The 13803-nt window shown below is 32.8% G+C and overlaps 1 protein-coding gene across 1 annotated transcript in view; it reads left to right on the top strand.

The window, feature by feature from the left end:
• The window catches only part of LOC100733902 (complement factor H), a 97171-nt gene that overhangs the window by 40678 nt on the left and 42690 nt on the right, over positions 1-13803 (top strand). The window contains exons 7-9 of the mRNA XM_063239868.1: positions 3248-3421; positions 6096-6290; positions 6765-6941. Of these exons, the coding sequence (XP_063095938.1) occupies positions 3248-3421; positions 6096-6290; positions 6765-6941 (546 nt within the window). The remainder of the gene's footprint in view (positions 1-3247; positions 3422-6095; positions 6291-6764; positions 6942-13803) is intronic.

Genomic DNA, 13803 nt, shown 5'->3' with positions numbered 1-13803 from the left:
TTACAGGAGCAAACATAAGACAGAAAAAGGCATTTCTTAGGTACAAGAAGATGTACTAGCAGACTGTGGGTGGCAGAAGACTGAAGCAACTGCAGTGGCATTAGGAACTTGGAAATCTTGAACTGGCTTAACAGTCAGGAGAGGTGTTTTTCAGTAGTTTGAAAATCTATAAACATTTTGTGGTTTTGAAACCTGTTTCTTACCTCTCCCTCAGAGGACTATGACAGAGCTGAAAGACACAGAGAAACTGGCTATTTCAGAGAAAAGGTGCTAGTGGGTTGGCCAAATCTGTCATAGAGTTTCCCCAAAAACAATGTGAGAATTTCCAAACCTTTGTAGCAATTGAGTCCTAGTGATCTGGAGCAATTCAAGAAGACTGCATGGGTTGAGAACTGTAAAGTTCAAGATGATGGCTGTGATGTTGATGTCACAGTTTATCAGGAGAAGGTGAGTGTTTTTACTGTGATGTATGAGACTGTCTGACAGCAAGGGGCATCTCAAGGCAAAGACAACCCTTTGGCTCATAACTCTTGGAGGAGAGTTTTCAGAATTTCAAGATTGTGTTTATCTATCTCAGCGTGATGTAGACATCATCTTCCTCTAAGAGAACAGTGAGATTGAAAGTGCAGGGTTAAATGAGAAGGAAGATGACTGACTGGATGAAAAGCAGATGGTTGCTTTTAACTTGAAGAGGAGATCTCTTTCCCTGAAGTAATATGGGGTGATGTCCTCCCAGACTGCAAGTTTGTGTCTAGCAGAAGGGGTGAGAGTCAGAAGTCTCAGGTGCCCTGATGATTGTAACTTTTTAACAGAAGGGACTTTTGAAGACAGAGAGTTCAGTTCCATTGTCTGCCAGGAAATTCATAGATTGGTTTCCAATACAGATGTGGAAGTTTTTGAGACCTCTTATCTTTGAATTTGTAGAGGTATTTATTTTTAGTGTCCATAGTCCTTATATCAGGCTTCTTGATAATAGCAGTAACTTTTGACATAGTGTTGGGATTTTTGCACCCCTGTTGGATGACTGTGTTTTTCTAGATAGGATGGCCTTAGAGAAAGCCCGGGAAGCTCATTCATCATAGCTGACAGGGCAAATTTTTCTCAGTCAAAATGTAGAACTCAGAAGAAATTGCTGATAGTCATCTTGAGTAGTTGCCAGATGATACCATCTGAGCAGGATAGGAAGCAGAAGACTCCAGAGTGAGAGCCTCTGTGGATGAATGCAGGCATTGGCTATCTGAAACTAGTTCAACTGACTGGAAGTAGATAAGTTGGGAGTAGGAGTGAAGCTAAGTGTGTTGGCAGCAACTACAGAAGCCAATGAAGGTGCCAATGCAGAATACTCAGGGAAAATGCACCTCTTTATCCTTTTTTCTTTGAGCAGTTTAGTTGCATTTTTAACTCCACAATCTCAGAAAAGTCCGTTTTCCTATAGTCAAGGGCTTAAGGTTTTGACTAATTAGTTCCTATTTCTGGCTCCCTACATGTGTATTGTAGTCTCTTGAAGGATAGTGCAACAGACAAAGGATGGCTGCCCTTCAAAAAGAGACCATTCATGTGTCTTCCTGGCTATACCCCTTGCAGGGGCTTAGGTGCAATTTAAGGAGAGTGTAAGGGTCCCATTATGCCAATGTCAACTGCCTTGGAATTATAGGTGAGGGCCCAATCAACCACAACAACCAGTGCTCCCCAGTCGTGGTGCACAGACAGAGCAGCCTATTGCTGATTCTGTTGACTCACACATTCATTCAACAGACACTCAGGAATTAAAACATTGCAACTGCCTTCTCTCAAGGGTGGTCCTGATTAATGAAAGGTGATCAGTCTCTCCTGCTCTGAGCTGAGTAGGACTGACAGTCAGACTAATTGAGGTTCCTCTGAGAACTAAAAACAGAACAGGAGATGAAGTCACATATAAATGTAAAGATGATCCTGCAACTAAGTAAACTGTACAAGTAGTGGCTGGATAGCTGCTCCAAAATGTTTTGACTTACTTCTTAATTCAGAAATTACTTTCTCTTAAATACATATAAAAGGGACACAATAAAATGAAATATTTTTCCTAAAAGAATTAGGAAGGCAAGCAGACAGACAGACAAACAGATAGACTATGTTCTTTTCCTTTTGTAGTCCAGTGTGAGAAAGCAGGAAGCAAGGAATCCTCCTCCAGACCTCCAAGGAAACTTGAGGAATCTCAAGGGCACATCTTCCCATCTGTCCATGAGGGCTATGACCAGTGACCAAAGAGGTCAACATAGGCACTCTTTCTAGTTAACACACCAGATTCAATGGCAAGAAGAAATAATGGAACAACACCTAAGATTTGGAGTCAGATTTATTTTATGTTGATGAGCACTGATTGGGATCATTCCAAAAATATCAGGTCTTGAAGACTCAGGGAGGGAGATTTTCAGGGAGTTGAAAGGGGAAGTACAGAGGCAGAGAACTTAGCTGTCTTTTATTGGTTCTTACAATATACATCATAGTGACCCACTATGCATCACAGTGACAAGTCATTTATAAGTGGCAAAAGTAACAGGAAATTGTAATAAGAAATATTACCAGACAACAGAAGACTGGAGGGAGGATGCATTTTCTGCTACAGCGTTAATTGTTAAAGGTAAAATAAGAGAGGTATAATCATTTTATGGCCTTTCTTACTGCAGTTTTGGGAACAAGAACTTGCAGTCTCTTTTAAAACTTTCTCCTTGAAATAAAAATTCTGTTTCTATTTTCATTGCATTGTCTTATGCTAAACATGTGGTCACACTTACTTCAAGGAGGAGGGATATGAAGTCTCACCAACTGAACACTTTATAAACACTTCCTATGGGAACAAAAGTAATCAAAGAAGTAGAAGGATGTAGAAAAAATAGTTATATATGATGAAGTAATTGTCACATCTGGAGTAGCATAAAGTATATGGTAGCTTCAAAGAAAGGAAAGATTAGGAGTCCAGGAGGCACAAATATGTCTGGTGAAAATATATAGGGGCTGGGGATTTAGCTCAGTGGCAGAAGCGCCTGCCTTGCTAGCAGGCAGTCGTGAGTTCGATCCCTGGTACCGATAAAAGAAAATATATAGTGAAGGAAATATGAGTGATATATCAGACAGGATATAAAGATGTGTCTATTGTAATGCCATTTGTGCTTTGCTGAAGACAAATAACATTCATGTCTATATTTTCATATATTTAATTTTAATGGATCTGATTGCTGCATTATCCACATATCCTTTTTTTCTTCAGAAAAAACATGTACACCTCCTTATATTCCAAATGGTTTCTACTCACCTCAAAGAATTAAACACAGAGCTGGAGATGAAGTCACATATAAATGTAAAGATGGTTTTTATCCTGCAAGCAGGGGAAATACGGCAAAATGCACCAGTAGTGGCTGGATACCTGCTCCAAGATGTAGCTGTAAGTTTCATTTATATTTTGACTTGCTTCTTAATTCAGAAATTACTTTCTCTTAAATTTAAAAAAGGCTTATAAAGGGAGTTCATAGATAATATGACAAATAGTTGGTTTTATTGTGTCTTCTTCTTATGAATGTAAAAGAAAGTACATGTTCATGTACATAATGATTACATTCATTTTGTGAAGTTGGTACAGGCATATAATACACCTTGATTCTACTTCTTTACAAAATATCCAATTCTAAGTAACATAAAATGCACAATTTTAGTAAACTAGAACCTTGCCTTAGTTATTTTCTTATTGCTGGGATAAAATACTCACCACTCACAAGTTAAAGGAAGGGAAGTTTATTTTGGTTCATGGTTCGTAGAGATTTCAGTCTAGTATGGACTGGATCCAAGGCAGGATGGTCTGGCAGATGGGCAAAGGTCATGGTGGAACAGGTAGGAAACAGTGGCCCTCAAGAGAGGAAGAATATACCATTCGGCCATGCTCACAGTGCCCCACCTCTTCCCACCAGGCTTCACCTCCCAACATCACATCCAGCTATAAATCTATCAGTAGACTCACCCAGTACCACACACCCATGGTCCAGTCCCCTCCCAAAAGCTACACCTATGAGTGCTTGAGGCTTTGGGGACAGCTAGATAAACCATAATGAATCTGTTAATTTCTTGCCACCTAAAATCAAACACACTCATGTTTAGAAATATATGGTTCTCTAGTTAATAAAATTTTTCAATATTTGAATGACACAGTGGGTAAGAAGAGTGCCATTTAACACATATGTTAATCACAACAAATTTCCTTTAAAACGTATTTGCTTAATAACTAATCCTTGCTAGCTCATAGTTTCTATGGATCAGGAGGATGGGGATGACTTAGTGTAGTAATTCTGAGTCACAGTGTCTTTCTTCAGAATAGTTAGGACACTGCCGTAGGCCTTAATCATGTGAAGGCTCAGCCAGGCTGCAGAATTCACTTCCCACATATCATAGATTTTAGCTGTAATCCTTGGTTCCTTCCCCATGGTCCTGTCCATAAGTTGCTTGGATGATATATAATTTTCTCCAGAGTTACTGATCTGAGAGAGTGGAATAATACAAATGATAATGAATCTACATTACAACAGATCATGGAAATTCCTACATGCCAGGTTGAATGACATGTGGTAGGAATTCTGGGTTTGGGTCAAAGAAATTAGCTGTCCTAGGACAAAGTAAATTGGCAGCAGTTGTAAAAACTAGTAAATATTTTAGTCAGTTCAAATATTGATTTGCATAGACACTATGATCGAACCAACTTAACTTCCAGGGAGGCTATAAACTGTACTGACAGAAGTGTGTGATTAAAAAATGAGCTTATGCTAAGTACTCCCCTCTCTGCTGATCAATCTGTGTGGAATATTATGTTTGCTTCAAGGAATTACTTTATAAAGAAGACACAGATTCAAATGTGGCCACATGACATAGAATAGCAAAGGAATTTAGGCTGGTCATTATAATGAAACATACCTTTAATTAAGTTCTCTTTTCATACTTTTAGCTAGATATATCAATGATCTACTTTATTTTATTAATGTTCCATGAAGCATCTCAGTAAGATGGATGACTATATTTATTCTGCAGTGAAGCATTAGTTTTTAAATCTACTCTGCAACTTAATGAAATTTAATTGATTTTAAAAAAAATCTCACTTCCATAAAGTTTGCTTAAAACATCATTACTGCTAAATCACATAGGCCTTGACAAATCAGATGTAATTTGAAAAATCCAAGGGTAAAAAGAAAATATTCCATATCTTCAAGTTGTGGGGAGACAAAATAAATATTATATAAGAAGTATGAGACTAAAAACTAAACATTTTAATCTCATCAATAAAGTCTTCATAAAAATGGGAAAATAAGAGGTATGTACTGTATACAAAGAAAGTATAATTAAATATTGTCTAGTCTTTTGTTAAAGAAAGATATTTAGAACAAGCAAAAATTCAGTTTATAACCCCCAAAACAAATATGTGGAAATTTCTTTAAAAGTTTTTGTGTCAAATAAAACCATATAAAAAATAAAGAAAATTCACACTGTTTGTTTTATATCTTGGATGTATGTAGGTGTGAAAATTATTTTCAACATGGTAATAAGATTTCTTGAATAGAATGATAGCTCACAGAAAAATACTATTATGGTATTAAAAATCCTAGATTATATCTAAATAATTTTATGAAAAGGGCCAATTTTCAGAAAATATTCTATATAAACCTTTCAATATAGTAAATAAAATCACATTAACATAATGTTAATATTACATAACAAATAAGATGTATTCCATAAGACATAATTATACCATGTCTAATTTTGAAATATTTTATAGCACTAGAATAACTTCATTTTCCCATTAAAATTAGAAATCAATGTTTATCATAATCATAACTATTTGGATGGTAACAAATATCTTAGTCTTTTTGTCTAGTGAGCCACAAGAATAATTTCAGTTTCATTATCAAAAACCTTCTCACATACCTCAATCATTTGAATTCTGTAACTTTTGTTGTGCTGGAAACCTCAAATTATATATTTAATAATGTTAATAATAAAATATAATTCATTGATCAAATGAGTCATTTCTGGTATAGTTATTCACTAAAATAAAATCTGTTTTTGTTTTTAATTACAAGTGAAACCTTGTGACTTTCCAGAAATAAAACATGGAGCTCTACATTATGAAAGTTATTATAGACCATACTTTCCAGTACCTATAGGAAAGTATTACAGCTATTTCTGTCATGAGAATTTTGCGCCCCCTTCTCTGTCACGCTGGGATCATATCTACTGCACAAAAGATGGATGGTCACCAAAAGTACCATGCATCAGTAAGTAAAAGTCTTTGTAATTATGTATGTATAAATATATAATGGAAAATATATATGTATATAAATAAATATACATATATATATAAATAAATATACATATATATACATATATATGTAGAAAGAAGAGTTCATGAGTGACTTCAGGTAAGATGCCAGTATCAAAAATGAAGTTAAGATATCTATAAACAAAAACTTTTTGTCTTTCATGAAGAGTTCTTCATAAAAATCAGAAGATAAGGAGAAAATTTACAAGAATATTTACTTAGTTTTAGTTGCAAAAACTCAAAATAAAAGCACTGAACATTGATTTCACTTTTTAAAGAGGTACTGGGCACTAATTATAGTTAAATCATTGCACTTTATATTGGGTGCTTATGTATTCCTGTTTAATATTGTCAAGTTGTGTTTTAGTTTAGATTTTTCACCAAATTGTTTGTTCATTTTTTAAAAATTTGTCATTTTTGTGGTCTTTAGGAAAGTGCTTTCACGATTATGTTGAAAATGGAAATAGTCCACGTAAAACAGAAACATATGTACAAGATCAATCTGTAGCGGTTAAGTGTTTTCCTGGCTATAGTCTTCCAAATGGGCAGAACAGAATTACATGCACAGAGAATGGCTGGTCCCCTCTCCCCAAGTGCAGCCGTATCAGTAAGTAAAGTACTCTGTGATCTTACTATGCTCATAATTTTCTAAGACCATCTACATTCCTGTAGTAGAAGATTTATATTAACTTGCTTTGTTTTTTGAAGTGTACATAAATGGATATAAGATTTCATGATGAATGTAGCAAAATAAATGCACTTCTCAGTAGACTAATCAAGAAAACAAAGAATTAAATAATTTGTTTTTGCATTAAATCACATTAATATGTATTCTGAAATCATTTACTCATTAAACTCAAAATGATGATGAAATAATTTAAATAGAAAATAAAAACAGTGATAATCAAAAATGTGTATATTATGTTGAAGAAGTGATGTGACTTTTTTACAGTAGTTGATATTTATCTTCAAATTTCTCTGGGATATGTAGCTAAGATTGGATTTTCTGGGACATAAAATGTGAGAACATTTTCTTGAGTGATTGTACCAATATACAGTACATGAATGGCAATAGCTCCTTCTTGCTCTACAAGCTTGGTAATGACGGGGTGATATCATCTTTTAATATTTACAAAATAAATGGCTATGTTATAATATTTCAGTGTTGGTGTGCATTAATTTTTTCACTGTGTGGGCTTAGAATATGTTGTCATAGGTTAATTGACAGTTAATTATCCCAATCTTAATTTAATTTGGGGAGGGGTTCTAGTTTTTGTTGGAATCTTGGTAATTCTAAATAATAATTCTTTTTTAATTATATGTATTATAAATATGATCTTGATTTCTGTAACTTATAAATTTTCTTTAATATTTATTATAAACATAAGTCATTCCTTTTCTATAAAGCTAATAATAATTTAATAATTTTTAAAATAATGCTTGTCTTCTATAAAAAATAGATATTATATATTTTTATTCTGTAAGTTACAGTATATTTCCTTTTTCTTATTCATGTTTTAATTCACTTTATATTTTTTATGTACAACACTATTTCCATAATAAAAAATTTGAGATTTGAACATTTCTCGAGTGGCTTGATATTGTGTTTTTTTCATATATCCTAAATGCGTATGTATGTATGTATGTATATATATATATATATATATATATATATGCATATGTACATGTAATGAACATTATATATATATATATATACTAAACATATGTATTTAATTGTTATTCTGTGTATTCTCTTTTGTGATATTAGCAAATATACTTTCTTCTGGTGTTTTTGTAGCCCTCTGTCATAATTATTATATATTTATAAGCAGGAATATTTAATCAGATAATTTATTTTTAAAATAAGCATATCAAATTTTTAAAATGACCTTGCTGAGATTTTTATAAGCACTATCATGAATCTAAGAAAAAGTTATGAAGATTCACAGCTTTACAACTTTGAATTGCATTTAACAATTAGATATATTTCTAAATGTTTCATTGTGTTCTATTACATGTTCTTGCTGATAAGAAAGAAGCTTTTACCTTTAACTATTTTTATAGACAATATGTGTATTAATTATCTAAACTCTAAGATTATTCTTTTTATTTTGATGATTTTAAATTTCACAAAATTACTATCAATTTAAAATTTTAATGAGCTTTGGTAGCCTTTGACTTTACTCAGTGCAACATTTGTTTATATTCTTAATTTTCTATCTGGAGTTTCTGTTGTTTGATTTGACCTGCTTTGAATTTATTACTTTTCTCTGATTTTTATATCTCTTTTGAACAGATTGATGTGGCTTTTTTCTTTGAGTAACAATAAAATTTACTATCTTTTACAGCTGTATGCCTACTTTCTTAAAGGTCATTTTTTGCAAAATCACATTTATTTGAGTATGAACTATATAAACTAAAATTCACACATATTTAGTATGCAGACCAAAGACTACCAAATAAGGATGTTTATATAACTAGAAATCCAGTCACCCGAGAGACAGTTTTAAACTTCTAGAAAGTGCTCTTACTCTTTTTTTACTCAAGCTTCCCTCAGCTCCACCATCATAAGAATCAATGTTGTTTTTATCATTCTAAATTAGGTTTATATTTAGCTTGTTTTTCAATAAAATCTGTCATTCTATGTCATTTCTTGCATTAGTAACTTTTTGTGGAGTATGAGATATGGCTTAAAAAATTTGATTGTCTGTTCCTTTATTAATGAACATTTGGATTATTTCCACATTTTGGAAGTTATAATTGAGCTATTTGTGATCATTTAATCAAACACCAGTCTTTAGATAAAATACACCTATTATTTCTTGGAAAAATATCTAAATGTGAAATTGTGAGCTCGTATTTGTGCACATGATTAAGCTTACAAGATTCTTCCATAGGATTCTTGAAGCATTTTCTATTCCCACCAGTAATGTATATGGGTTCAGCTGGTTTCACAGTCTCAGTAACAAACAGGATGGACAGTTTTTCCATTTTAATCATTAGTATATGGAAAGTGCTATGTCATTTTTTTTAATCAGTACCGGGGATCAAACTCATGACCACACACTTGTAAGGCAGGCACTTATGCCGCTAAGCTAAATCCCCGGCCCCGGTATGTCATGTTTTAATAATGTTTCTGGTTGACTAATGATGGGGAGCACATTTTTATTTACTTTTCAGTTTTATCTTCTGTGAAAATTTTATATTTTTCCAGATTAATTATGTAGTTTATCTTATATCGTAATAGGCTTTTAAATATATGGGATGCAGCTATGTTTTCAGATACATATTTTGTGCATACGGTCTTACATTCTTTGTCTTACTTTCTGAGTTTTTATTTTCAAGAACATATTTCTTTACTTTTTGATGAAATCTAAATTAATTCATTTTTCTGACATGCTTTGTTGGTCAAATTTGCCATAAAAATTTTGTCCATAAAGTTTGTATATTTATTTATACATTTATGGCTGTGGCTGACTTCCAATTCTTTTATGTATGGAATGAAATTTATCTTTGTATGGATTTCCAGTTGTAGTACAATTTTGGCAGATAATATTCAATTGCTCTTTGAGAAATCTGAAATAGTCAAAAATTGTTGATGATAAGTTTGTGTATATTTTAGATTTTTTATTTTCCTTTCATATATATGTTTTTTCTTTCTTTAACGTATCGTCTCTTCTTCATTATAATTTGAATCACCTGACAGTTTTTAATTGCTGTAGATCGAATAATGACTTCTGAAAAGATACCTATTCCATGGAGTCCATGAGTTTGTTACTTTGCACAACAAAGGGGACTTATTATGACGTTGAAAAGAACAATATATTCTAATCATATGCGTGGACTCAAAATAATATATGGAAAAATAACAAGAGACAGAGAGAGAGAAGACTGGGATGACAATGAAAGATCAGATAGGAATTCAATGTTGCTCGCTATTTTTTGCCCATTGTACAGGACACCTGTAATAAAATAGATTCCATGATGACCTGACACACTACCAGGAGTCCAATTTAAGGCTATAGTCTTTAAGTAGTATACAAAACTTTGTTTCAGTTACATGATACAATAATCATATTTAGACTGATGTTCCAGTCAAGACTATTTAAAACTGGATAAAACAGACTTTATCATCATTATTGAAAAGTGAGTCATTGCCACATTTAGTATGATATTATCCATTATCTATTCTTTTCCTTGAAGTTATTATTTAAATTGACTGATAATATCCCTTGATTTGATATGATATCTCTCCTGCAACCCATGTTTGTTACTCTTGCTTTGGCTTTGGATTTGGCAAAATCTCCAACTTTTTGTTTAGTCTTCTCTTATGTTTTTGGGTTTTTTTCCCCCTGAAAAATGTTCTTCATCATTCTGGCTCAATTTATTCAAAAGAATTTTACTGTGACTTTTAAGCATTATAATAAATTGGTTCGATTATTTAACTACTTAATGATGGTCATTTAATGAATGTCTTAACTCAATGTTCAGACTAACTTACTATTACATCATCGATACATATTGTTGTTAGTTGTAATATTTTTAATTAAATCAAGTCAGAGTCTCACATAACCATATTGTGACCATAAGCAGAGGAATTCAAAATATACTTGAATGAGTGCAGTAGGGATGTACTGCAGTGTGTTCTGCATAAGTACAAATAGAGTGTGGATTTTGAAGTAGTCACTAAAAGAAACATATCAGTCAAATAAATCACCAAATACCAATTTCCCTTAGTTTATTGTGAAATTTGAGTTATTAGTATCATTTTGGCCAAAGCTGCTAAGTAGCTTAAATAAAAAATAATATTGTTAAATATGTGTGATTATATAAACACATTTTTAAGGAAAATGAGATATTATAGCAGCCATCGTTCATTTCCTGTTATTTGGTTTTTGAAGTCCTATGATGCTATTATTATCTCGAATGGTTTTATACTATTTTTTTATGTTTGATATTATTGTGTGTGAAGGTGTGATCAACTATTTTGAAGAAAAGAGACATTAAGCATTATAATAAATTGGTTCGATTATTTAACTACTTAATGATGGTCTTAACTCAATGTTCAGACTAACTTACTATTACATCATCGATACATATTCAGTTGTTAGTTGTAATATTTTTAATTAAATCAAGTCATATTTAACAATATTATTTTTTTATTTTAAAGATAAAATCCAACAAAATAAAACAGAACCAAGCCAATCGAAACAAAGCAGTAAAATTGGTACAGAATTTCAGACCAGGATACTAGGAAAACAACAATAGCTACCATAGTATATCTTGTGGTCTTCACATTAGTTGTCACATCAGCTATAGCAAAATCAAACCAAAACAGAATAAAACCAATCAAAACAGAGTATTGAATAAAGCAAAACAATTAACTGGAACAAAAAAACAGTGAGAACAATATTGGATTTCAAAAACAGACGGAAGGAAATACCCCATGTTTGCTATATTACTACTGTCATGCTCCCAATAGACGCTTTTAGGTACCTTGGTTGTTTATAGTGGTGTGGGGCAAGATTTGGGGTTGAATCTCAGCCCTCATTCTGGTAGGCTCACAAGAGGCACTGACTCTTCTCTTTCTGGACCCCGCGTAGTTTGCATGGCTTATCAGAAAAGCTGTTTAGTTGGCTTCTTGTTTGGCTCTTCCCAGGCTCAGCATGAACAATTCTTAGGAAGCAACTGACTTTTCTCTTCATGGGCCTTCATGGTTTACATGGCTTACCAGAGAGTCAAGCCAGTTGGCTCCTTGTTTAACAATATTTTTCATAGGCTATGTTTGATTAAGTAAAGAATATGTATCAATAATCTTCTGGCATCCTTATTTAAAGCTGAGATTTTTATATTCCTACAAAATAGCTTTGAAAAAAATCTACAAAACAAAGCATTTTTCACTTTACAGTTGTTGCTTATAATAAAAATCACAGTAAGCAACAGCTCTCTTTTTGCAATCTTTTCTCATGCTGCCCCTTTGTAGTCCCACCGGGATCTACCCCATCACCTGGTAATCACTAATCTGCTTTTGATACTCATAAATTTGCTTTATCCAGAGAGTAATACAATGAAATAACTCAGAATGTAATCTGCTGCATCTTTTAAATTTTTTTATTTTAAAGAGAATAAAACAAAAGAGAACAGAATAAAGCAAATCAGAAAGAACAATACAAGCAACACAGCACTTCACAACAAGACAACCGGTCATCAACAGTAGCTACCATAATGTCTCCTTTCTTCAAAACAGTTGATCACACCTTCACACACAATAATATCAAACATAACAAAATAGTATAAAACCATTCGAGATAATAATAGCATTATAGGACTTCAAAAACCAAATAACAGGAAATGAACCATGGCTGCTATAATATCTCATTTTCCTTAAAAATTTGTTTATATAATCACACATAATCAAATCAAATAAAATATAACAAGATAAAACCACTCAAAACAGAAGAACAAAAGCATGGTAGGATTTCAAAACAAGATGATAGTAAATCCTCAATGGCTGCCATAATGTCCTGTTTTCTTCAAAATAGCTGTATCATCACACATAATAAAAAAAATAAAACCAATCAACCAAATGAATGAAAGCACTATAAGACTCCAAAGCAACATAATAGGAAACCATGATTATCATAAAATATCTTATTATATTCCAAATAGCTGCCTCTACCATCTGACAGCATAAAGTCTAACAAAACAAGACAGAACAAAGCCAAACTTAACAAAATTGTGTAAGCAGTGTGATAATTCAAGATAAGATAATAAGAAACTGACAGTAGTTTCCACCTTTCCCTCCCATGTGTTTCATCCCCTGTGCTCTTACAGTAACTATTTTGCTTTTGGATGCCAATAACTCTTCTGTTTCATATGCTAGGGTTCATGTGTATGAGTTTGAACTGCTTCGGCCATGGACATGATCTCCAGTTGTGTTCATTTACCTACAGGAGCCTTGAGATTATTCTACTTTATAGCTCAGTAGCTTTCTACTACATGAAAATACCCTATATTTCTTATTTACTCTGCAAGTGATGAGCAAGTCACTCTTGCTTTTTTTTTTTTTTTTTTTTTTTTTTTTTTTTTTTTTTTTTTGGTCTACTGTCACATGGAACAATTGTTTTCTCCTCTTTTTCTCTCCTTTGATTGTCAGTCTATGAATTTCCTTTCCAGTTAGATGTGTTTCTTGTATACAGCATATTGAAGGATCTTGTTTTTAGATCCACTCTCCCTGTGTTTCTTTTTATTGCTGACCTGAGGCCATCTGCATTAATGTTACAATCAGTATACATTGGTTTGTCTCTGCCCTGCTATCCTCCTGTTGTTGGCCCTTCACTTCACTTCTTTGGTGATCTTCCTCTGCTGCTGTTCCTGGAAACATGGTCATCTTTATCTCTCTTTAGAATATTCTTTAGCACTCTCTGGAGGGTTGGTTTGGTAGTCATGAATTGCTTCAGTTGTTTTTT

The sequence above is a fragment of the Cavia porcellus genome, unplaced genomic scaffold, assembly GCF_034190915.1.
Source record: "Cavia porcellus strain 051 isolate PalLab524CR breed Dunkin Hartley unplaced genomic scaffold, mCavPor4.1 scaffold_29, whole genome shotgun sequence".
Lineage (NCBI taxonomy): Eukaryota > Metazoa > Chordata > Mammalia > Rodentia > Caviidae > Cavia > Cavia porcellus.
This window is presented reverse-complemented; position numbering and strand designations above follow the sequence as displayed.